Source organism: Rhinatrema bivittatum, chromosome 4 (assembly GCF_901001135.1).
Source record: "Rhinatrema bivittatum chromosome 4, aRhiBiv1.1, whole genome shotgun sequence".
NCBI lineage: Eukaryota > Metazoa > Chordata > Amphibia > Gymnophiona > Rhinatrematidae > Rhinatrema > Rhinatrema bivittatum.
Window position 1 is genome coordinate 411,790,688 of NC_042618.1, and position 25,560 is coordinate 411,816,247.

Here is a 25,560-nt window from a genome sequence, read left to right on the forward strand (position 1 = left end):
ACTTGGATAACTTTGGTTGGCCAAATAGCAAGCCTAAAGTTACCCAGACACCCATGTCCGGATATCCAGCCTAGTCTTGACCGGATAACATTGTCTGAACACTGCCGCCTGAATGTGGGCCTCATTTCATTTAGAGCTGTTGTAAGAGCACAGCGGTGGTATGAATGCCTTAGGGGTACAAAAAACCCCCAAACTAAATCCACCTGGAATAGTTTTTATAACCTAGGCTAGAGCTGCGGTTCTCTGTTTCCTGCCCACCTTGGATCCTTGAGCTCCTCATAGATTATGTATTCCCATTTTAACCTTTCAAGGGAGCAGGGCATCAAATTAGTACATATTTTGATTTACGTTCAATTTGGTTCCAGCTCAGGCCAGTAGAGGGTCAGTAACTGGTTTGGCACATGTAAGCCAAATAGTTCTGTTCCAGTTCACGTAAGAAAATGTAATATAAGGCTGATTGTAAATGATCATTTGCAAAGCAGAGTGAAGCAAGCTAGTCCAACCAACCAGCTAGTGTCAGCCATAAATATTGTGAAGCATGCATGCATGAAACTAAATTTGAAAAGCTTATTCTATTTGTATTCAGAAACCCAAACTGTAAATCCTTCCAGATATTGGCTCTCTGGGCTCATTCTGTCCAGCAGGACATCAGGCGCCTGTTTCAGTCAAATCTTTCTTCTGAACCACTAGCCTGAACTTTTCTTGTGGGTCTGTTCTGGTTCACATTTGACAGAAACATTCAATAATGGTTCAGGTTTTGTTCCAGTTTTTGGTTCCAAGTTCAGGTTTGGTTTGATTCCCTGTAGGAGGAAAGATCAGAGGTGGTAAGAACCTAAGAACATAAGAAATTGCCATGCTGGGTCAGACCAAGGGTCCATCAAGCCCAGCATCCTGTTTCCAACAGTGGCCAAACCAGGCCACAAGAACCTGGCAATTACCCAAACACTAAGAAGATCCCATGCTACTGATGCAATTAATAGCAGTGGCTATTCCCTAAGTAAACTTGATTAGTAGCCATTAATGGACTTCTCCTCCAAGAACTTATCCAAACCTTTTTTTGAACCCAGCTACACTAACTGCACTAACCACATTCTCTGGCAACAAATTCCAGAGCTTAATTGTGCATTGAGTGAAAAAAAATTTTTCTCCGATTAGTCTTAAATGTGCTACTTGCTAACTTCATGGAATGCCCGCTAGTCCTTCTATTATATACACTTTACCACCATTGCTTTTGATAACTGTTTCCCCTTCTCCTCTTTTTGGTTTCCGCATAGTCAGCCGAGGACTGGGAGGCCCTTGTGAGTGTTAGCGCCCAGATATTACCCATGAGTCCTCGCTGCGGGAATGTGCTGCCCTCTGAACAGATGTACAGTGAGAAGCTCCCTCATACAGAGCGGTAAGTCTCATCGGTTTAGCACCAGTCGAGTCCTCCCAGCAGTGAAGACGCATGCGGTGGAGTGCGCGTCCTGTCTATCCTTACATCTGCTCTGGCCCATTTTGAGGCCCAGGGCCATGCAATAAGCAGAGGAAGAGCGGAAAAACTCCTGTCCCACATGAAAAATCCTTAGTGGGTTATATTCTAGATCATACTTAACAAAAAAACACACCTGAATTCCTCTTACGTCAGAACCAGGCAGAATGGATGAGCCCATTGGTCTTTATGTGCTGCTCATCTATGGAGTTACTCGCCCAGATGTCTCCAGCCCTGGGCATGATCATAAATAGGTAATGATTCATAATGAGACCATTAAAAAAATCAAGTTAAACCATGCCACTAGACAAAGGCAAGTCAGGGTTTGAAAACAGACCAAACATGTCAAAGTTTAAATACTCACCAGTTCGCATCTCGGCTTCCCTTTCCCCAAAGCAGTTTGGTTACCAGAATTGTAATTTCCAACACCAAACAAAACTACCCTGAGCTAAACCAAAGCTTAGCAATCCACTCAAGTACTGAACGTAGAAAAAAATTCTAATAGCACCTCTCGGTTTGGAGTCAACTCGATTAATAGGCAATTGGTGAGTTTCTCAACCAGGTCAGCCCAAATAGGCTGATCCCATCTTGGGTTTAGTCGCTTGCATGCCTGGACTTGCTGTTACGATTTCCATAAGAAAAGCAGGAACTACAAGTCCATGCATGCAGTGGGGCTAAACAAGGTGTGGATCCCACCCTGCTGGGGTGTATCCTGTTCTAGACCCGTCTAATGGGAATATTTATTTATTTTAAAAGTTTTATCCCCAGCCTTTACACAGTTAAAGGTGGGTTACAAATGAAAACATTCATAATAAAACTATGTAAACATTAAACCATGAACAATAACAAAACAAAACAAAAATAGTTCTAATGGAGAGAGAGCACAACCATTGAAAGCCAGTATGAGCAAAGCCGAGGGGTGGGAAGAATCTTAATCTCCCAATTCAAAAGCCTGTTTGAATAGATACGCCTTAAGCTGTTTTCTGAAGGCTTGTACACAAGATGTGGAACACAAGGAATTCAGAAGCGCGTTCCAGCGTGCCGGACTGACCACCAAGAAAGCTCACTCTCTGGGTGGACATTGTGGTGGATTTAGGGAGAAAACCGTTTCCAGAATTCATGGTTATATGAGCTAAGGAAGCATGCCTGGGACAGACCCAGATTACCCCCCCCCCCCCCAACATGAGGAGCAAGCAAATTGCAAACTAAGGTGCATTAATGAGTGATATGGCAAGTGGTTCCCAGTAAATTATTGATTTATTTGTTTAATTTCTTTTTAAAAAGCTATAGCTTGCGTGCATTAAATAGCATTCCTAGCGGGCTGCATTATCCGCACAGTCTGGACTGCGTATTATCCCACTGGAACTGAATGCACATCTCTTTCTTTTCCCCTTTCTCCTGGCTCAGGTATATTGTGCTTCCCAGACCTTTTTGCTTTGAAAACAACAACCAGTATGAGATCGCAATTCGATTCCAGCGTTCTGGTGTTGCACACCGGCATCTGATGGCCTTTATTCTGATTGATTCGGTGAGTGAGCCCCCTGGTGAAGGGGCAGTTACTTCGTGATTCTAGGCGGCATTTATAAGACTGAATGATAATAAAATGTAAGCATCAGCAGATGGTGGGCAATCATGTTGCTGCCCCCTACTGTATAGGGAAGGTCACAGAATCTCCCCAACACCAAAAGCAGAACACTGTGACCAGCACAGTAACCCATGTTTGCTGGGAGACTGCCTGCTCCTAGAAGCTGGCAGATGGCATCTGGTCACCGACACACATCTTGCATGAAGCAATGGAGGTCTTGTCATGCTTTGCAATTATTGCACATAGGTGCGCCGCCCTTCTGCCATAACACAAGGTGGCCTAAGCCATAAGGTAACACTGGTTTGGATTTAAGCTAGTGAAGTCATTTCCAGACACAGGGGTGGAGGAATTAGTTTGACTTTAAACCAACTCACTATCCCCATCTACTGGTTGCAGCGGAGTATCACAGTCCACACTGCTACCAATGAGGCATCCAAGAGACCTTCATCAATTAACATTATTTCCCTCCTCCCCCAGGAAGCTGGTATTTTCAGTCTTGGTTTGTAGAATAAAATCCCTGAGAAATTATGCTATTCCCATAGGACTTTTCCTGTATTCTTCACTTCCCTGTCTCAACTGAGATGCACCCACTGTGTTATATTGGGATTGTGCAAGGGCTGAGGAATTTCAGATCAGAGTGTGGCTGGTTTCTGTTTCTACTCTTGGGTGAAGAAGCCACCAGCTTGTGGGGTAAATTTTCAAAGGCTTGATTGGGAAGGAAGTAGGCGGGTAAAGACCGGGGTTAGGTGGGTAGAATGGCTGAAGGGATTTTCAGCTGCTTAAAAGTGCACGCTTACTTTCACACACTACCACCAGTACTCCTGCGTGACATTTATAGAACGCTCTAAAATGTATCTCAAAGAGACCATCCCTTCTCCATGGAGCACTGCAGTAAAATGAAACATTCCCGTGGCTGTAGCTTGGTTGGGGAAGAAAAAAATGCGCCTACATGAAAGTTTAAAAATGGACACGTGTAGTCAGCCTGAATACTTAGCTGATGTTGTCACTGGAGGTGACTTAAAGCACGCCTGCAGCTTTTATCTGCATAACCGCCTGATCATTAAACCAACTATGCATATAGTTTGTGTTTGAAATTTGGGTTGGTTTGTGCGGGCTGAAAAGTTCACCAATACTTTGTCTTTTAGATGCCTTATTCAAAATTTATCCATATAGGACTAACAAGCAGAGGCCTGGTTGTCTGACTGGTAAATTAGCAGAAGAGGGTTTTGAAGGCAGGGAGGCAAAAAATGATGTTGAAGACCAGTCTCAAAATTGTGCGTGCAACAAGTGTGATTATTGCCCCATCCTGACACTTGAGATCTGCAACAGGAATATACTCCACTTATAACTGGAAGGGGAAAGGATTAGCCCATCACCAGATAACTGAATTGAATTTTCTAGCATGCGTCTATCTGCATTTTGTCCTCTTGTGTTGAGATAAGGCAGTAGAATCCTCATATAGCAAAACACCTGCAGCCATGTTCTTCTGTCCTCACCACTACAGCTGGTCCTCCTGCCTAAGTTCTCTGAGCTGCCTGGCTTTCATGGCAATGATCCGGCCTCCGTGCACCACCGGGAGGAGATGGAACGATATATGTGCCTTGATTCCTTCAAGATGGCCACTATGCCTACACTGGCAGAAATGTGCATCAAACTTGTCTGCAGCATCTCGGCAATCATCCATGATGGAGCATTGTGTGAGTGGTCCATGACTGCTGCTTGTTCATTTGGCTATTTTAAACCTGGCAAAGTCACAAGGCATTCTTTAGAACTGGTTCAAATGTTTATCCCCTTCTAAAACATGTTCATGAGGAAACAGCACTTAGTCTACACTAGAAAGTGGATTTTCATGATCTGACAGTGCAGCTATGAGACACAAAGAATTGCTTAGCAGGACAAAGTAGACGACCACCTTATGGGGCTGGCAAAAACTTAAGAATCCCACCACAAAGCTGATAGTCTTACTAAGTATCTCAGTTGTGACATGTGCCCTTGGATTCAGGAGAGCCTGAACTGAAAGATATTAAGGGCCGGATTTTTAAAAGGTTACGCGCACCGGGCCTATTTTAAAAAGGCCCGGCAACGCGCATAAAGCCCCAGGATGCGTGTAAGTCCCGGGGCTTACAAAAAGGGGCGGGAGGAGGCAGGGCATCGGTGGGGCATGGGAGGTCTGAGGCGGTCCAGTGGTGGGGTCAAGCTCCCGGCACGGCGGCCATATTTGCTGCTGTGCCGGGGATCGCACGCCGGCAGTTGGCCGGCACGCGCAACCTGCACCTGCCCAGAGACAGGCGCAAAAGGTAAAACAAAATTTTTGAGGGGGGTTAGAGTAGGGCGGGGGGGGGGAAGGGGTGGGAAGGTCAGGTTAGGGAGAAGGGAATGGGGGAAGGCAGCGCGGCTCAGTGGGCGCAAGGTGCACAATTGTGCACCCCCTTGTGCGCGCCGACCCCTGATTTTATAGCTTGCGCGTGCCTGTGCAAAAAAAAGTCCAAAAGTGTATCAAGCTGTCAATTAAAAGAAAAAAACATGGGGATAATAGATTTACAATTGTTAGTTTTGAGACAAAAGACATTTCAATAGAATAAAGGGTCCATCATAACACTGAGCGGTTACTTAGCCAAATATGACGTTTCTGCTGCTATATAAGAATATAAGAAAATGCCATACTGGGTCAGACCAAGGGTTCATCAAGCCCAGCATCCTGTTTCCAACAGTGGCCAATCCAGGCCATAAGAACCTGGCAAGTACCCAAAAACTAAGTCTATTCCATGTTACCATTGCTAATGTCAGTGGCTATTCTCTAAGTGAACTTAATAGCAGGTAATGGACTTCTCCTCCAAGAACTTATCCAATCCTTTTTTAAACACAGCTATACTAACTGCACTAACCACATCTTCTGGCAACAAATTCCAGAGTTTAATTGTGCGTTGAGTAAAAAAGAACTTTCTCCGATTAGTTTTAAATGTGCCCCATGTTAACTTCATGGAGTGCCCCCTAGTCTTTCTACTATCCGAAAGAGTAAATAACCGATTCACATCTACTCGTTCTAGACCTCTCATGATTTTAAACACCTTCATCATATCCCCCCTCAGTCGTCTCTTCTCCAAGCTGAAAAGTCCTAACCTCTTTAGTCTTTCCTCGTAGGGAAGTTGTTCCATTCCCTTATCATTTTGGTAGCCCTTCTCTGTACCTTCTCCATCGCAATTATATCTTTTTTTGAGATGTGGCGACCAGAATTGTACACAGTATTCAAGGTGCGGTCTCACCATGGAGCGATACAGAGGCATTATGACATTTTCCGTTTTATTCACCATTCCCTTCCTGATAATTCCCAACATTCTGTTTGCTTTTTTGACTGCCGCAGCACACTGAACCGACGATTTCAATGTGTTATCCACTATGACACCTAGATCTCTTTCTTGGGTTGTAGCACCTAATATGGAACCCAACATTGTGTAATTATAGCATGGGTTATTTTTCCCTATATGCATCACCTTGCACTTATCCACATTAAATTTCATCTGCCATTTGGATGCCCAATTTTCCAGTCTCACAAGGTCTTCCTGCAATTTATCACAATCTGCTTGTGATTTAACTACTCTGAACAATTTTGTGTCATCTGCAAATCTGATTATCTCACTCGTCTTATTTCTTTCCAGATCATTTATAAATATATTGAAAAGTAAGGGTCCCAATACAGATCCCTGAGGCACTCCACTGTCCACTCCCTTCCACTGAGAAAATTGTCCATTTAACCCTACTCTCTGTTTCCTGTCTTTTAGCCAGTTTGAAATCCATGAAAGGACATCGCCACCTATCCCATGACTTTTTACTTTTCCTAGAAGCCTCTCATGAGGAACTTTGTCAAACGCCTTCTGAAAATCCAAGTATACTATATCTACCGGTTCACCTTTATCCACATGTTTATTAACTCCTTCAAAAAAGTGAAGCAGATTTGTGAGGCAAGACTTGCCCTGGGTAAAGCCATGCTGACTTTGTTCCATTAAACCATGTCTTTCTATATGTTCTGTGATTTTGATCATATATATATATTGGTCATATATAATCATTGGTCCCAAAAACGTTGTTTTCTTCACTTATTTTTATAGATTTTTTTGTTGCTCATAAAAAGTGAAAAGTTACTACCTGTATACTTGAGTGCCATACAGTGCTTGAGTATAATTCAATCTATGAGCCCTTTATTCTATTGATACGTCTTTTGTCTCAAAACTAACAATTGTAAATCTATTATCCAAGTGTTTTTCTTAAAATTCACTTTTTTTTCATGACACAATTTGTCAAAATCCAAGATTGTTCTCTGTATGTGTATACATATATAATGTATATATTTGTATATTTAAAGGCTTGTGTCAGTCAGTCAGTCAGTCAGTCACACTATCGTGTCTGTCACTGCCCACCAGGTTGTGTCCAGAACAGTGTGCAAAGACAATATGCTCTGTCTGTAAAACCAGTATGAAAATGTGTCTGATGCAATGTTATAATAAGAATGCCGCTATGCACAAGTGGAGGAGAGTTCTGCTTGAATAACTTTGGATAAGAACTTATTGTGACAACTTCATCCTTCATGGAAATTACAAATAAAACCTCTGAAGAAGCCTTAATATGGGTGAAACAGAGGCCTTTGTTGGGACTAATGTTATGCGATCAGTGGTGTACAGAGGGGAAGGGTGAGTGCCTCCGGACGCAGGACCGTGGGGGAGAGCGCTGATGGCCAACATGAGGTCCATGTGGCCCATGGTGGACCCCATTCCAGAAAAATATGGAGAGACACATGTAGTGCAGCCACCGGTGGACCTCATCTCACTGGTGACTGAGCAGAGAATTGTGCTCTTCTCATTCTCTGTGCCAACCCCGCAGTACTTAGTATTTGCGAGGATAGCACCTTCTCTGTGCTGATCTCGTGATGCATGAGCTCAGCATGATGGAAGAGCTAGCCCCGTGAATTTGTAATACTGGGGGTCTGCTTCAGTAGCAATGATTGACTCCTCCCAAACAGGTACAGAACAGAACAGAAAAGGAGTGAGAGAGGCTCTGAGGCTGTGTATATGTGTGAATGGAAGCAATGGAAGTATGTGTGTGAGAATGGGTGCCTGCCTGCACTCCAGGAGAGAGAAGGTGCCAGCATGGCCATTTGGCTAGGGCCTACAATGTTCAAGGGGGCCTACTTTTGTTGGGCAAAATTTTTAAAATAAAGCTAAATATATCTATTTCTAACATGTATAAATAAAAATTTAAATTGTAATTGAAGAATTTGCTACAAAAGAGCTTGTAAAACCTTCTTAAATAAATAAAAATTATTTGGGAAATTTAGAAAACTATTTCTCTTATTAAGTATCACATCAGAACCTTACAAAGGGGCCTACTTTTCTCAGCTGGCACGGGCCTAATTCCTGCTCTCTCTGGCCCTGCCTGCCTGGGGGTCTGTGTTAGTATGAATGGGAGTCTGACTGAGGGTCTGTGTGTGTGTGAGAGAATGAATGGGAGCCTGCCTGGGGTCTGTGTGTGTGAGAGAGAATGAATGGGTGTCTGCCTGGGGTCTGTGTGTGTGAGAGAGAATGAATGGGAGCCTGCCTGGGGTCTGTGTGTATGTGAGAGAATGAATGGGTGCCTGCCTGGGGGTCTGTGTGTGTGTGAGAATGAATGGGAGCCTGCCTGGGGTCTGTGTGTGTGTGTGAGAGAATGAATGGGTGCCTGCCTGGGGGGGGGGGGAGCAATGAGAATGAATGGCAGCCTGCTTGGGGGTCTCTGTGTGTGTGAGAATGAATGGGTGTCTGCCTAAGGGTTTGTGTGTGGCTGAGAATGAATGAGAGCTTGCCTGGGGGTGTGTTTGTGAGGGAGCCAGTGAGAGTGAGTTTATATGTGTGTGTGTGTGTGTGTGTGTGTGTGTCTTTGTCAGGGAGCCAGTGAAAGTGAGAGCCTGTGTGTGTATAAGGAAATCTAGGGGAATAAGAGTTTGTGTGTGCGTGGTGGGGGGAGAGAGAGGGTCTGAGAGCCTGTGTATGTGTGTCTGTGAGAGAGAGAAGTTGTGAATGTATATGACAGCATGTATATGTGTGTATGTGAAAGAGAATAAACATGTCTGTGTGAGACAGAGAGAATAAAGTTTGTGTGCCCCCCTAGTTCCCTAATCTTTGACAATCTTAGGGTGACTGGAAATCAAGCATTCCCAAGTATGGACATCAGGGGTTGTTCTTTTTATCCTTATTCGTTTTAATTATTGAGTGTTATTTGATGTATCTGCTGTTTTGAAATATTTTATTGCTGCTTGGGAAATTTAAAAAAATGTATATGAGTTATTGTATTTGTCAGTAGTTCTGAAAAATTTATTCTTTTATTAGTATGGTTTTACCATTATAATTGATGTTTTATGTTTCTTGATTTTATTGTTTGTTTATGAGGAATGGTGGTTCTGTTTTTCCATTGTTACACTGTAGACAAAGTCTGGCTTCTTAGGGTTTCCATTTCCGTTTTTGTCTGCATATTGCTGGTTCTAATTTGTTATCCATTATTCAGTATTTGGCATGTGACCAAGCTGAGAGATTCTGCTAGCGTGAATTGTCTGGGTAGAGATCTATAGCAATCGGGTTTGTTTCGCTTCCCCAGTAGGCGGTGTATTGGTATTCTGGGACCCAGTGTAATATTTACAGTGCTGCTTTTTCACAGATAGGGTTCTTGTTGATTTGAATCCTTGGTGTTATTACTATGATAGGTTTCCTGTATAGATTTTGAGGGTCTTTTCTGCGGGGTTTTGTGTTACTTTACAATGTGTCTGGCAGTGGAAGGTGTTTGTGCTGCTGTTACTGTGAGGTGACATCAGAATTTTTGTATGATGAGCTGTAAGGGAAATATCCAAGCTCCATTGTTGGGGGAATTTCAGTGGATGCACGGTGAGTTACAGAACTGGAGGTGCAGGATTTATATTGACATTCTGACCCTTCCTGTATACATTCCAGACTTCACTCTCATAGCCACATAGAATTAGTTGAATGAGGCTATCAAATAGTTTTAATAGTAGCTTTACTAGATGAGTGAAACTGGTCAGATTTTTAAAAATTATGCAGAAGACCCATGGGGCTTTCCTATTGAGTCTTTTTTTTTTTATATAGACAATTTTAAGGCAGGGGCCATGCTATGGAGGTGAGGGTGATGTGTGGAAATATCACTGGCTTGTCCCCATCCAAAGTCTTCTGTCTAGAGTTGCCACTGATTTTCTATGACCTTAGCATTAGTACAAGAAGGATTGGGGGGGGGCGCTGGAGATGTGCACAAATGCACTGGCCCCCGGGCACCAGAGACCCTTGGTACGCCATTGTATGCTACTTTGATATCCCGTTCATATGGACGTTTTTTAATTACCATAAAGCTTTTTGGGCATCAGCTCTTTTTTGTCTTTTGGTGCTTCCTTGATATAATCAATGTAGTGGATGTATTATTATGAAATGACGTGTATTTGAATTTTCATATTATCGATTTTATATGCAATAAGTTTGGCAGACAGGCAGTTTTTTTAAATATGTTGTGTGCAAGTTGATTGGTATGTTTGAGGTGAGTGTATGTATTACTGTGAGATAAAATGCATTCACAATATAGTGGTGGTTTCCTATTTGTGATTTCTGCATTTTTTATTCACTTTGATATGGTTAAGTATTTCTTTTAAGCGATAAGTTATCATAAAGCATTGTGGTAAATTCAGTTAAGGCTACATTATAAGTCTTGGGAGTTGTACGTGGTTTACATTTATATATATACAAGCCGTTAAGCCCATTAAAATGGGCAACATTAATTTTTTTTTCAGTCCATTTACGAACACAGCACCCTTCTACACTTTTTCTCCCTCACTCCCCCTTCCCTTCGTTCACTCACCCCCTTCCCTCCACTCAGTCTTACTCACCCTCTGTCTCCCACTGCCTCCCTCCCCTCACTCTCACCTCCCTCCCCTTCCCTTCCCTCAGTCACTCCCCACCCTCTCTCAATCCCATCCCCTCTCCCTCAGCTCTCTTCCACTCCCTTTTTCTCTGCTCCACAACTTCTTACCCTTCCACTTACTCACATCCCTCTCTCACCTCCCCCTCATTCTCCCTCTCTCCTCCCTCCCTCTCCCTCTCTCCTTCCTCGCTACTGGCCGCCGTTCCTCGTCGCCACTGCCGCCGCCGCCATGTTGATATCCAGCTGACGCTCGCCGCTGACGCTCCTCGTCGCCGCTGCTCGCCGCCGCCATGTTGATATCCAGCTGACGCTCGCTGAGACCAACGTGCTTGCCCGCACATGCGCAGTAGAGCTGCTCTCTACTGCACATTTGCGGCACGTCGGTCAAGCTTCGTTTATTAGGATAGATTCCCTCTTATCTTCCCTTTCCTTTCCCTTTCACCTTATCCACATCTACTTCCGTCTCCCTCAGTCCTACTCCTCTTCCTTTTTTTTTCTTCAGCAAAACTTCCGAGTCATTCCACTTCCATTCACTGTCATCTTCTGTTTCTTTCCTCTGAGACCTAATCCACAACCCCTTCCCGCTTTCTCAACCCTTCTAAACTGTTTTTGTTTTGACTATCACCCAGGGGCATGCGCGGGGGGGGGGGGGGGAAAGGGGACTAAAGCAGTGCATAAACTTAATTACTTACAGGGATCCCGGTTCTCGCTGTGGCTGTCATTTGTTTCCAGCCTTCTGATGCGTGTGCTGGCGGCGGCGGTGTCATTTAGGGCCACAGAATGCAGAAACAGATCGCGTGAGGCAGCCCCGTAACTCATGCAGAGTCAGAGCAGGGAGAAAGTGATGCGGCAGGGCACATCAGCCAGAGGTTTCTCATCGTGCGAGGCGGCAGCATAACTCAGGAAGAGTCAGAGCAGGGAGAAATTGAACGCGCGACGCAGGCACAGAGTCAGAGCAGGAATTTCTCCCTGCGAGAACCGGGATCCCTGCAAGTAAGTAAGTTTATGCACTGCTTTAGTCCCCTCCCCCCCCCCCCCCCCCCGCGCATGCCCCTGGGTGATAGTCAAAACAAAAACAGTTTAGAATGGTTGAGAAAGCGGGAAGGGGTTGTGGATTAGGTCTCAGAAGAATTTCTCCCTGCTCTGACTCTGTGCCCGCGTCGCGCGTTCAATTTCTCCCTGCTCTGACTCTTCCTGAGTTATGCTGCTGCCTCGCGCGATGAGAGACCTCTGTCTGATGTGCCCTGCTTGAGCTCTCTGTGCCGCACATGCGCAGTAGAGCTGCTCTCTACTGCACATTTGCGGCACATCGGTCAAGCTTCGTTTATTAGGATATATATATATATATATGTATATATATATAATTGTTCGAGTACCCCTTTTTTGCTATTTGATTGCTCAGTGCCACACATTTGATACTATATATATATATTTATATATATATATATATATATATATATATATATATATATGCACACACACACATATACGTACGTTGATTCTTTCAGCTTGCCAGTGTGACCTTCAAGGCTCCACCAGTGCTGTGTGTGACAAGGTTGGAGGACAATGCAAATGTAAACCCAATGTGATTGGCCGTCGCTGTGACCAGTGTGCACCAGGAACCTATGGATTTGGTCCTTATGGCTGTAGTCGTAAGTAATTCCAAGGGCTTTTTTCCCCTTTTTCTTTCTTTCTCTCTCTGTAACTGTTCAGATTATCCCTGGAGAGCTATTAAGTTTGGCAGCACAGGGTTCTTGTTATTCTTTAACCTAAAATGTAATTTTTCAACTGGATGGGGTAAGTAAAAATGAAATATAGTATATTCACAGGAACAAACCTTTTAGGTTTTCCTATAATGTGAACAGCATGCATGAGACTATGAACTCGACAAACGATCTGGCTATGAAGTCCTACCCTTCAAGATGGGAGTGCTGGAAAACGGACCCCTAATGATTTTGTGTTTCCGTTTGGTCCATAGCTTGCAATTGTCACTTCCAAGGCTCCGTCAGCAAGTTCTGCGATCCCTCCTCAGGACAGTGTCAGTGTCAGCGCAGCGCCACGGGCCGACAGTGTGACCAGTGCATGCCTGGCCAGTGGGGCTTCCCAAACTGCAGGCCATGCCAATGCAATGGGCGATCGGAGGAGTGCGACCCAAGAACAGGGACCTGCATTGGCTGCCGGGATTACACCAGCGGCCGTCACTGTGACAGGTGAGGAGCAGTCTAGCCGGATCAGATTCATTCATAGAGCTGGTCACCGGAAGGAGACCCTTGATGTCGCATGTTGATGCAACATGATGCTGCAATAGATCCATTTCCTGACCCCCAGCAACATTTTATAATCTATTTTACAACTCAGCATATTGATTCAGCAACATGATGCTGAAATCTCGGTTGCCCACCCCTATATTATATTGTGATATTTACTTCATTTGTTCCATATCTCTGCCATTTGGCTCCGCTTAATACAGTGTTACACCACAGGAAATTCATTGTTCTTTATTAGATTATAAAGGACATTGAATTTCCCATGATGTAACATTGTTTGAGAGGCTCAAGGGCCTGCTCTGGAGGCAGGGAGTATCAAGTCTTGGGGGAAATTAGAGCAGAGCCAGAAGTGCCACACTAGATGTAGTTTTTCCTGGCAAAAACCAGTACCCCTTACTACCGCTAGCTTGCCAGGCACACCTGTAATTGAATGCACGGGCGTGCCCTGCATGTTATGCAGCCAAGGTGATGCAGGTACCCAGACATGCTAGCACAAGCCTTGTAGGCGACATTGGTGCAAAGCTCCCCATTAACTACGCCTGAGTGGCTGTTGACTATTTACTCCCATCAGTTCTTCCTCTTAGGTGCTTAGATGGATATTACGGCGACCCAGTTCTTGGCTCAGGACAGCAGTGTCGGCCCTGTCCGTGCCCTGGGTACCCCGGAAGTCGTAATTACCATGGCACCTCCTGCCACGCTGACAAGGACTCCAATCAGATCATCTGTCTCTGTGCACCAGGATACACAGGTAGGAAGTAAGCAAAGAGCAATACAAACGGAGACAAAGAGAAGTTTTTGATAGCATTGTCTACCATGTCATCATTTGTCCATTTCCTGTGCCACCTTTTTACTCCTTTGGGGGGAAAAGATGAGGGCAGGGTTCACAATTTCATATTTACAATAGTCTTCTGTTGACAGCACTTTCATGAGGCAACATCATTAAAACTCAGGAAGGCCTTGCAAACAATCAAACCAAAACCACAAAATGTCCCGTACCTAAGGATGGACTAAACTGAACTAAGTCAGAGAGCAGCCTCCTGTCAGCAAGCTGAAGGGCTCATCTTACATAGGGACTTATTGATGGAAACCTGTTGTAAATTTTCATGATCATCCAAATCAGCTACCAGACACCATACCAACTGTTTGACTTGCAATACAAATGTAAAAAATACAGACATATATATATGTATGTATGTATTTTATTATAAATTTATATGTTCATCAATTTAGCTGAAGCTAATAAATTCTACTAAGTCAAACAGCTCTTTGCAGATGAATTTTGGTACAAAATGAAGCAGCCCACATGTTCTGTACATCATAACCTTTGGGATGCTGCTTGTCTTCATCAGGTCAAAGGGTTACTTGGGCTGCTTTTTACAGAGAGACAGACGTTGGGGGTTCCAGATACAGGGTCTGACAGTACCAGGAAGTGGTGTCCTGCTTGGCTTTGTTGTCATTGTTGCAGCCTGATGGGTCACGCAATGCTAGAAGCAAAAATCCCTCAGAATGTGCAAGGCAGATCAGCGGTAATTTTCTGAAAAAAGAAAAAGTAGCAGGTTAGAGCCAGCAGCGGCTTCCACCTTCCACTCCAGCTGCATTGCAGCAAGTTCAAAAGGTTTCCAGGTCGGTAAGAAAAGGTTCCTCCAGGTCAGCGACCTGGGATGACCTGGCAGAAAATCACCACTTGGCAGACATCGTTGATTTCCCGCAGGATCTCACTGTTCTCTCCTGATTTCAGTCCCGAGCTCTTTTTTAAGTGGGTTTGTTGTATGCCTGGATTTAATATTCTACCTTCAGGTTTGAGAATCCGCTGTGTATTTTTGCCTCAGGGTCTCGCTGCGACAGGTGTTCTCCCGGCTATTTTGGAACCCCAGAGCATGGAGACGGAGAGTGCCGGCCATGCCAGTGTAATAACAACATTGACCCCACGGACCCCGAATCTTGCGACCCACGCAGCGGCCAGTGCTTGAGTTGTCTGCATAACACGGATGGCCCACACTGTGCGGAATGCAAGCCTGGGTACTACGGAAGTGCCATTCAGCGCACCTGCAGACGTAAGTGAGAGCTGGTTTAATTCTGGGCAATAGATAGACATGCCTCGGCTCAGCCTATTTGCAACTCTGCTTACGTTCGTTGGTCTTCCTGCCCGCCCATAGGATTTCCCTAAAACTATTTCTCTCATTTTTAGAAAATGTCTGAAATGTTCCCATTTCTTTGCTACTGAGTTCCCAGTTCATCTTACCTCTCCAGTTCTCTGATCTTCTATACTTTGGCTGAATTTTCCTCCCATCCCCACATTGTTTAGAAGTTATTCTTAGGTACTTTTCTATTCATTCTTTTGTAATGACACAAGTTACTAGGGGGCTGATATTCAGCTGTGGATCAGCAGTTAAGTTAGCCGGATATAGCTATCTGGGTAGCATGCAAGGAATCCATGCTCCTTTTGCCATGTCCTGAGGTTTGTGGCCGTGCCGTACAGCACTTGTCTGGCAGCATCCACTGCCTCTCTGACAGCACCCGGAAACAGGCCAGTCTGCATTACATGAACCTTTTGCACTGCCGAAATCCTTCTTCTTGCAATGGATTTGTCAGGGAAGCAATATAGCCCCTTTCATCAAAGGGCAGGGCAGGGTCCAAGGATGCTGTCAGGAGGGAAGGCGCTGATTGTAATTATTACTGGGCCTTTTTACAGGTTTGTTTAAATGCTTGCCCCATAGGAAAAGGGGGAATTACAGACAGAAAAAAATATTTTTTTAGTCGCCTGGGATCATCTCTGAGAATCAATGCCAGAATATGCCACTTCTTCTTGGGTACCAATAAGGATGTTGAGGTTTTAAGTCTTTTCGGGTTAGGATTTCAAAACAGTTTTTCGATATATTTTTTTTTTTATTTTCCTTTTGGGTCTTTGATTAAACACTTGGAGCTCAACATACAGAAAAGCAGCAAGTGGACAAGTTATTTGGCTAAAGTTATTAAAACATAGCTGGTTAAGTGGAGCAAAAATAATAATAATAATAATAATAATAATAATAAAATCCTTGTGGGCCTACAGGCCTGATCCCCCCCCCCCCACCCCCACCCCTAACCCTGCTAAAGATTTCAGACTCACGCTGGACGTAGGGCCTGAAGTCCCCTCCTCCCCCAAAATATTTTAAAAATGTTGTGGGCCTATTGGCCTGAGGAGTCTCTCCATTCTCTCCTCACCCTCCCACCTCCCATTTGCAGCCCCAGTTGGACCTCCCCCGCCCGCCCCCCCCCCCCCCCCCAAAGTGCAGTATGATCATAGCCCTCTGTACTGATCAAATTGGGAATTTAATTTTTTTTTGTTAGAATTATAATGGGTACAGAAGGTGCAGTTCTTCATTAAGCGTTAAAAAGCCTTACAAAACCAGCCCACATGCTGCCAGGTGACTTTGCTGTGAGACGTGGGGGGGGGGGGGGGGGTGGGGGGTGTTACATTGTCTCCAGAAAGATATCCAGAAAGATATCGGGCTTCAGGAGAATACTGACTGTATCTGATCTCTTATAATTCTCTTACAATGCTGCTGCATTTTTTTTTCTCTTTAGGTTGCACCTGCAACCAGCAGGGGACGCTTCCATCCCACTGCTCCCAGGACACCTGCTATTGCGACAGGGAGTCTGGGCACTGCCCCTGCAGGGCCAACGTTGTGGGCAAGAACTGTGATCAGTGTGCCCCTAATTTCTGGAACTTTGGGGGAGACCTGGGTTGTGAGCCATGTGCCTGTGACCCCAGGCACTCCCTCCACCAGGGCTGTAACATGGTGAGTGCGGCAATGCTGAGCCTGACCCAGGGCTAGGACCTCTTACTCAGATAATGGTGGAGCTGAAATTTGCTTTCTCGGACTCGTTTTTCAGTGATATCTCATCAGACTGTAGCCCAGCTTTCTGCCAGTAACCATGAGCTTTAATTCCTTCTGTATGTATATGACCTTGGTCACATGAATGCCCCTAATGTTTCCTATATGCAAGCAAGCAAAAAAACATTCTTCATTGTACACTATATCACCAAAGTCCTGTAAGTGCTATAGGATAGTCAGACGTTGAAAGACTATATAGCACTGTATAGACTGTAGCCTGTGGGAGTATTCGTGACCACCAAGTGTCCACTTCCAACATGTCTTCCTTCATTCCATGAAGTCTCACTTTAAGGCTCTTCATCTTCTCCCTTTCCCCTTGCTCCAGTTCACAGGACAGTGTCACTGCCAGCCTGGGTTTGGTGGAAGAGTGTGCGCGCATTGCCAGGAGGAATACTGGGGTAATCCAGGGCAGGAGTGCCAAGGTAACTCTCTCTGCGAGGGCGCATGTATGGCTAAGGATCAAACAGATATCATTCATTATCAGGCAGAGCTGTAGATCAGGGCTGGCTGACTCCACAGCCAGTTGAGCTTTCAAGATTTCCACATTAAAGATGCATGAGGTAAGTTTGCATGCATTGGAGATCCACTGTATGCAAATTTTTGTCATGCATATGTAACCCCTTCTCATGGGAAGGGGGCCACACTTCCCAGCCCTGATGAGCACCGATCCACTCAGTGCAGGGTGGGGGAAAACGGGTTCTGTGGATTGGGAGGAGCAAGCCCGCAGGGCCTCTAAGAGGTTCACACAGCCCACTCCAGAAGTTGTGTTCCAAACAGAAAAAAATGTTTTATTCAGAAACAGTCAAAAGTTCCGGCAAGTACGGACCAAAAACTGGAACCCCAGGCTAGGCCACAGCTCCTTGCTGCCCTCACTGCCTCCCAACAAGAGACAAACTCCACGCTTTACACAAGCTTCCAGAGATCTCCTGCAAAACTGCCAACAAAGCACTTTTATTCTGTCACCGTGTTGCCCATCCCCTTTGGGAAAGAACGCTCCTGGCACTCGTGACTCTCCAGGAGCTCCCTCTAAACCTTCCATTGTTGGACTGCTCCTCTTAGATTCTCTAACGGGCCGATGCAATATGATGGAGCGCCCGCTTTTCTGACGCACACCCATCCACTTTTGCCAGGGCACGCAGTGCAGTAGACAAATGAGCTGCTGTGTTAAAAAGGAAGAGCGAGGGGATATTGCATGACCCCAGCGCCTCCTTGGCATTGGGCGCCCAAGAGAAGTGGCTGTGCGCGGATTAGGAAAACGGACGCCCAATTTTACAGGCGTCCGTTTTCCTAACCCGTGCACTGCCACGGGTTAGGAAAGTAGATGCTCATAAATTAAGCATCCATTTCCCTAACCTGACCGCTGTCAAACACATTTTTTTTTTCACGTTGCACTTTCTGGCACTTTTTATATCACCATGTTGGCCATCCCTTGTGGGAAAGAACGCTCCGGGGCTGGCGTTAATTTTTGAGGGTTCAATTGTGTGTGTCGGGTGTGCGGTTATTTTTTACATTGAAGGGTAATAGCTAATAGCCTCATCAGCATGGCATTTACAGGTGATGAGTGCTAATAGTTTTGCCCTGGTTTGGATGCACGTTTTGGACCGCATTGATCCTCTTATTGCATCAGAGGTTATAGACGCGCGTCCAAAATTCTTGTCTAACCATGGGTTAACTTGTGCGCTAGCTTGAGCCACAGTATTACATTGGCCTGTTAGTAAAGGCTAGACCCTTTACACATTTTCACTGTGGACATCCTGAAAAGCCTGTAACATCTATGGGAAGCCATTACTACTGGGACTTCCTTTTCCTTGAAATGTGAGTAGAGTAGTGTGGTTACCTTGTGAGTCCACTTAAACCTGAATAGCTCTCAAAAGCTCATCAGAAATATTCAAATTTAGTTCAATTAAAGGGTATTGCTTGTAACTTGTTTGACTTTTGAGGGTTACTTTCAAAACAGCTCACATTCGCCCATTTATGTGTGTATATAGGCGCAAAGCGCAAGCATTGTTGCTACTGTATTTTATAACTTGCGCAGAAAGGATATGTGCTGGTATAAAGTACAAGTACATGTGTGCGTACAAATGCTCGCACGTGTAAAAACCATGAGCCGCACAAGTTCAGACTTATGCGGATAAATGCTGATTTATCCAGCTAAGTAGTGGCATGTAGCCAGTTAAGTCTGAAAAGTGCTACTTAGAGGGGCAAGTAGCACTTTTCAGACTTATCCAGCTATGTAGGCCTGCTGCTGCTTAGCCATATAAATCAGAATACAGCCGGATAAGTGCTGCTACTTATCCGAATAAGTTCAAATTTGTCCATCTAAGTAATAGCAAAAGCACTACTTAGCTGGATAAATTGTAATTTAGCCAGATAAGTGTGCACAAATGATACACTCGCGTATTTGTTCTTTGAATTTTAAAGGGATACGCAAATAGATTTTACTCACACTATATAGATGCTTATACCCAGACCTTACAGTCTGGTGCCCCCTCCCCATACACAATTTTAAATTATGCATTTATAACATATTTTACATGAAAAATGACATTCTGAGGTAAAATTAATATACAAATTATTGTGATAATTTCATGCACTGTTGTGATGCCAATAAGAAAACTTTGCATCTTGGAATTCATATGGCATCATACCTATTGTGATATATTTCGGTATGGTCCTCCCGTATCAGCACAGTACTATCTGTCAACACTCAAAGAATAACAACCCTACCTATGAAAAAGAATACCACAAATATTACACCAGAATCTAAAATATCAATACACCTTCTATCAGGAAAACAGAACAGGCCAAGCTAAAGCTACACAGATCCCTACAGAGAAAACACATATTAAAAAAATGCTTCATCTCAGTCTTTGCATGCAGAACACAAACCCTCATCAAATACAGAATAAAGCCACATAAAGTATAAATAGAAATGTGCAGACAAAAACTGAACTGTAAAACGCATCACACCAGACTCCATACAGTGTAACAATGGAAAAACAAAAATGTCACCATTCCTCGTGAAACAAATCAATAAAATCAAGATATATAAATCATTAATCATAATTATAAAATCATACAAATAAAATAATTTCAAAACAGCTGATGAATAGAATATCCAATAAATAAAGAATCATGCAAATTTTGAAAGCTTTACCAAACACCAATAAAATATTTCAAACAGCAGACACATCACATACTACCCAATAATTAAAATGGTAGTCAATCAAGGAAAATGAACTTAAAAAGCCACCTTTACTTACCCTCTCCAGCAGTTCTCCTACTCCTTTCCCTTGCAGGCCACACCAGAAGCAGCAGTAGCTGCTGAAGCTGTCCTCACAGTCCTCTTCCTTAGGGACCACAACCAGTCTCTTCTCTCTCTCACACACACACACCAGTCACACCCTCAGGACCAGTTTCTGTCTCTCACACACCAATCATCTCCCCAACCAGCATCTCTCTCTCTCTCTCTCTCACACACATACACACAAGCACACACATACCAGTCATCTCCCTGATCAGTCTTTCTCACACATACACACGTCACCTCTCTGGCCAGTCTCTCTCAATCACACAATGCTCTCGCTCTTACTTACACACAGGCTTTCAATCACACACATGCTCCCTTTATTTCAATTACACACAAGCTCTCAATCACACACATGTTCTATCTCACAGCCACAAGCCAGCCAAAAACATACTCCATCTCTCTCGCACACACATATTAACACACACAAGCACCCTCCCTGACTCACATATATACCACACACATACAGAAGCACCCTCCCTGTCTCACATACACGAAGCACCCTCCCTGTCTCACATACACATTACACTCTCACAAAAACACCTTGCTTTCAGACTTGCATGATTTTTCACTTTTACTAAAAGGTGAAATGACACCCTTCATTCAGGTTCTGTCCTCCCAAGGGACAGCCACATACACCATACAGCTTCTCTTGTTTTACGCTTTCAGGCAATAAAGCAAGTGTCTTTCTTCAAACTATCAGTCATATGATTATTCATGTTGGAGATATGGAACAGAGAGACATCCCTTAGTCATCTTCCCTAAGATTCCAGTCTTAGTCATTTAAAAATATACATTTTCTAAAGGCTTAAAAAAAAAAAAAAGCAAAGCCGTTTCAGATTGGAACTATTCTAGTCTTCATGCTTAAATTATGCTTCAAAAAAAACCCAAAAACCAAACCCCACCTGGCATCAGTATCTTAAATTTGTGATTTTGCTAAGATGAACATTTTAAATACTTTAATTTTTTTTGCTTTAGTATTAGTCTCTACCTACTTTAAGTTAAATTTTATTTTCCAGAAGAGGGATGCTTAAAATTCAGTAATTTAATCTTTCATCCAACTTTTCAAAAGTTGCGCTACCAGCACAAAAGTTGAGGTATATGTATTAACACATTTCATTTTTTTAAACTGGCAGATTCCTTTCTCACATACACACCACATATACACCCACGCAGAAGCTCCATTCCTTTCTCACATACACACCACATACACACACACAGAAGCACCATTCCTTTCTCACATCCACATACACATCCACATCCACATCCACATCCACATCCACATACACATCCACATCCACATACACCCACACAGAAACACACACACACACACACACACACACACACACACACACACACACACAGAAAGAAGATCGGCGCAGCCGGAGACTTCGGCCACGTGATCAGCTAGACCAGCCCACCGGGAGAAGCCCGATCCCCCGATAGGTCAATCCGCCCCTGGCACCGGTGGCCTTCAGCCCCTACCATGTGACAGGGGCTATCGGTGCCATTGGTTGGCTCCTGTCACATGGTAGGGGCTAAAGGTCACCGGCGCCATTTTGGTTAGTGGCAGCCAAGGCCCTGGGAGTGGCAGATCACTCCCCGGCCCTCTGCTGGACCACCAGGGGCCGTCGGGAGGGTGGCACTGGGGGGAAGGCAGGGCGAGTTGGAGGCTGGCAGAATTTTGAAAGGGCACTTTTTGCCCTTTCAAAATTCTACCGCCTGCCACGGCGCCCCCTAAGTCTCCGCGCCCTAGGCACAGGCCTAGCTCGCCTAGTGGTTCCTCCGGCCCTGCTTATACCCCCACGTAACTCAGCATTTACTCACATAAGTCAAGGGATCTTATAACATGCACACGGTAATGAAATAACCAGTTTTACCAATTAGTCTACCAGTTTACCCAGTCCAACTACAACTCGTAAAGGCCCTCTTGGCTCTTCAGCCTGAAATTCTCCCATTTCACCCAGCCCTCCCCCACCTGTTCATTTTTTCATTTTTGAGATGTTTATGTTCACTTACCCCAGAAATTGAGCAGGAGTAAGTATACATAAGTAAAAGACTTACGTGCATCACTTTGGCAGGTTTTAAAATAGGAAATTCTGCACATAAATGTTGACCCCACCCTAGAATGTGCCTGGTCTGCCCCTTTTTTAACACGAGCAATTAACTCATGATTCCCGATTTACGCGCAAATGGTTATGGTTTTTAACCGTATGCCATTTAACACGCGCATGCTATTTTTTTTTTACAAGCGCTTCTTTTGAAAACTCACCTGTTTCTACTTTTAAGGGGGCAACTTTTGAACTCTCCATTTTGGGACAAAGTCTACGAGGATACTCGAACCTGCTTTTTTGCATGGTAAAAAATGTCTGGAAAAATACACATGTAGAATTAAAAATGCAATCTACGCATGCGCTTTTCCTCCTGCAATTAAACACCACCCTACCCCAGGAATGCCTGCTGCAAATGCAGCTAAAAATATGCACCTTGTGGAACCTGGCAGCTCCTTTTAGCCCTCATGGAGGGAAGGTAGTCTTCAGAGAGATGATTTTAGTGGGTCAGTCGCCTTTTTACCCATGTAAATGGCTTTGAAAATTACCCATTAGATGTGACAGAATGACCTTGGCTTTGCCGAAATTTCTTCCAAATCTTCATCTAGTCCAGTGTGCATCAGTGACAGAGTCAGTCATAAGCCCCTTTTCTCCATCTCTCAATGCCACTGGCAGTGGGGCTTGACGACATTCGGCAAATCCTCTCTAACCATGCTCTGCCACCTACTAAGATGAAGAGTGCTGAATGCTCTGTGCCAAAATAAGCGCATCGTTTCCTGTCGAGATGTGATTGTGCTTGTGCCTCTTCCCTGATTAGGATTATCATTTTATACTTAGCTCCCACCCACCCTCACTAGGAGCTTGCAAAATGACACACTTCTTTGATAAGATGCTGCCTGACTACAGGATATACACTGGGTTCAACTCATGAATTCCTTCAAAGGTATTGAAGAATTACATCTGATACTCACATTTGAAGATGAGACCTCTGCAGTCTAAAAGTTCCTTTCCAACATCATCTTTAGATAATTGTTATGTTAATCCTGCGCAGAATCCAGTTTATGAGTTAAGAAATGGGGTTGTTTTCTCCATAATCTGAGCCTGCTCGTTACCTGTCTTTTTTTCTTTTCTCCTTCAGCCTGTAACTGTCACCCATCTGGCTCAGAAACTATGCAGTGTGACCGCTCCACTGGCCAGTGCTTCTGTCGGGAGGGGTTCATCGGGCAGGACTGTGGCGACTGCTCTCGTGGCTTTCAGAGCAACTTTCCCAGCTGCACCGCCTGCCACCCGTGCTTCGGCCGCTGGGATCTCGCTGTGTCACAACTCCTGCAACAGCTGCGGTGGCTCAAGCAGAAGGCGGCAGACCTGCTGGCGGGCGGCCCTGTGCCTGAGATCAGCAGCAGCAGGATGAAGGACCTGGAAAATAAGCTGGCAATGATTCAACACCTGATCGGAAATGGCACCACGCCGGCTACTCAGCTGGTAGATGCAATGGCCAAGTTGCTGGCCTCAGTAAGGTAAGTTTTACCCTGATGCATTTTCGAAGTCAGGGTGTGCTGGAAATGAAAAATACTTTCAGAGGCACAATAGCTCTGAAACGATAAAGACGTACAGCGCATCAAACCCAGCTTTGGGGGATCAATTAGGTGGTTCTGGAAAGGAAGGACTATTACAATTCCCGTTCAAGAATGAATAGCACTGCTAGTATCCCAAAGAATTTCACCAAAGAAGGCGCAGGTGACGGTTTAGGCCATCAGCAAAACTCTAAATCTGTAGTAGGAAAAGGAGTTGTCAGACAGCATTGAGGTACCTTCCCAAAGCTCGGTGTGAAACCCATGGCAAACAGAACAGCTGTGGCAAAGTCAGGATTTCTTGGTGGTGGTTACAACTGGGAGGAGCAGAAGTGAAACAGAGAGAGCTGCACTTTCACAATCTGTGCATCCTACTTCTAATCAACACTGTTATTGGCTTAGCTTAATAGGTAATACAATTCACTAAAATAATTAGTGTTTCTATAGACCATGCTATCTATTGCACTAGGCCATGGGTAGCCAATTCCGGTTCTCAAGAGCCGCAAACAGGCCTGCTTTTCAGGCTATCCAGAATGATTATGCATGAGATATATTTGCATACAACAGAGGCAATCCATGCAAATTTATCTCATGCATATTTATTCTGGATAGCCTGAAAACCTGACCTGTTTGTAGCTCTTGAGGACCGGAGTTGGCCACCCCTACAAGAGGCTATGATGCAAAAAGTGTAATAATAGCTGCTAACCTACAGGGGGCAGCATTGTATTGGCTGAAACTCTGGTATGCTGCCATTCAGACAGATGCAGTATGAAACTAAGGGTCTGCAGGGCTCAGATTCCCCGATTAAAATTTCTCCGGGAACAGAGAATTTGAGTCTTTAAAAATCTATAACTACTTTCTTCTCTCTGGCTCTGTATCCCTCCCATCTTCCAGGGCAGACATTTTCCACATGTCGGAATGGCTGAATAGGCTAGGGAAGCACCTGGATGAGACAGGCCTGGAGGAAAGGAAACAGAAGGGTCAGCTGGAGTTGCTGAACAAGGAACTGAGGATGATCAACACATCAGTGTACTGGCTGAAGAAGCAGCTAGAGTGCATTGTCGCAGCAGGCTTTAATGGTGAGAGGGAAATAGGGCTGAGATATTGAGGACTTCATGCCTTCAGTATCTGTCTTGTAGAAGGAGGACACCTCTAGGGTTCATTTCAGTGCCGTCACAGCGGGAAGGTGTTACCGTAGCGAGAGCATGCTTCTGAGTGAACAAAGGAGACCATGGAAAGATTCCTACCCTCTGACATTGATGCAGACTTCCCAGCTATAGCAGTCATGTTCAGACACATTAAAATGAATACTTCCAGTTTCCCCCGGCAGATGGAGATTTGCCAGCATTCCTTGAAGTAGTATATAGGTCTTTACAGTAATCTAGTCAGTGGTAGTAGTCAATTACCAGTCCGCAAGGGCCAATGGGTCAGGCTTTCAGGATGTTCCTAATGAATATGCATGAAATAGATTTGCATATAATAGAGG

At 44.5% G+C, this 25,560-nt stretch overlaps 1 protein-coding gene across 6 annotated transcripts in view; it reads left to right on the forward strand.

Annotated features, from left to right (window-relative positions):
* LOC115091192 (laminin subunit beta-4-like) overlaps positions 1–25,560 on the forward strand; it is a 121,842-nt gene that overhangs the window by 70,530 nt on the left and 25,752 nt on the right. For all 6 annotated transcript variants that reach the window (XM_029601214.1, XM_029601215.1, XM_029601217.1 and 3 more), the window contains 11 exons: positions 1,275–1,396; positions 2,879–2,999; positions 4,561–4,753; positions 12,509–12,652; positions 12,979–13,210; positions 13,852–14,015; positions 15,097–15,321; positions 16,835–17,049; positions 17,471–17,567; positions 23,642–24,020; positions 24,969–25,153. In XM_029601214.1, coding sequence (XP_029457074.1) covers positions 1,275–1,396; positions 2,879–2,999; positions 4,561–4,753; positions 12,509–12,652; positions 12,979–13,210; positions 13,852–14,015; positions 15,097–15,321; positions 16,835–17,049; positions 17,471–17,567; positions 23,642–24,020; positions 24,969–25,153 — 2,077 coding nt within the window. The remainder of the gene's footprint in view (positions 1–1,274; positions 1,397–2,878; positions 3,000–4,560; positions 4,754–12,508; positions 12,653–12,978; positions 13,211–13,851; positions 14,016–15,096; positions 15,322–16,834; positions 17,050–17,470; positions 17,568–23,641; positions 24,021–24,968; positions 25,154–25,560) is intronic.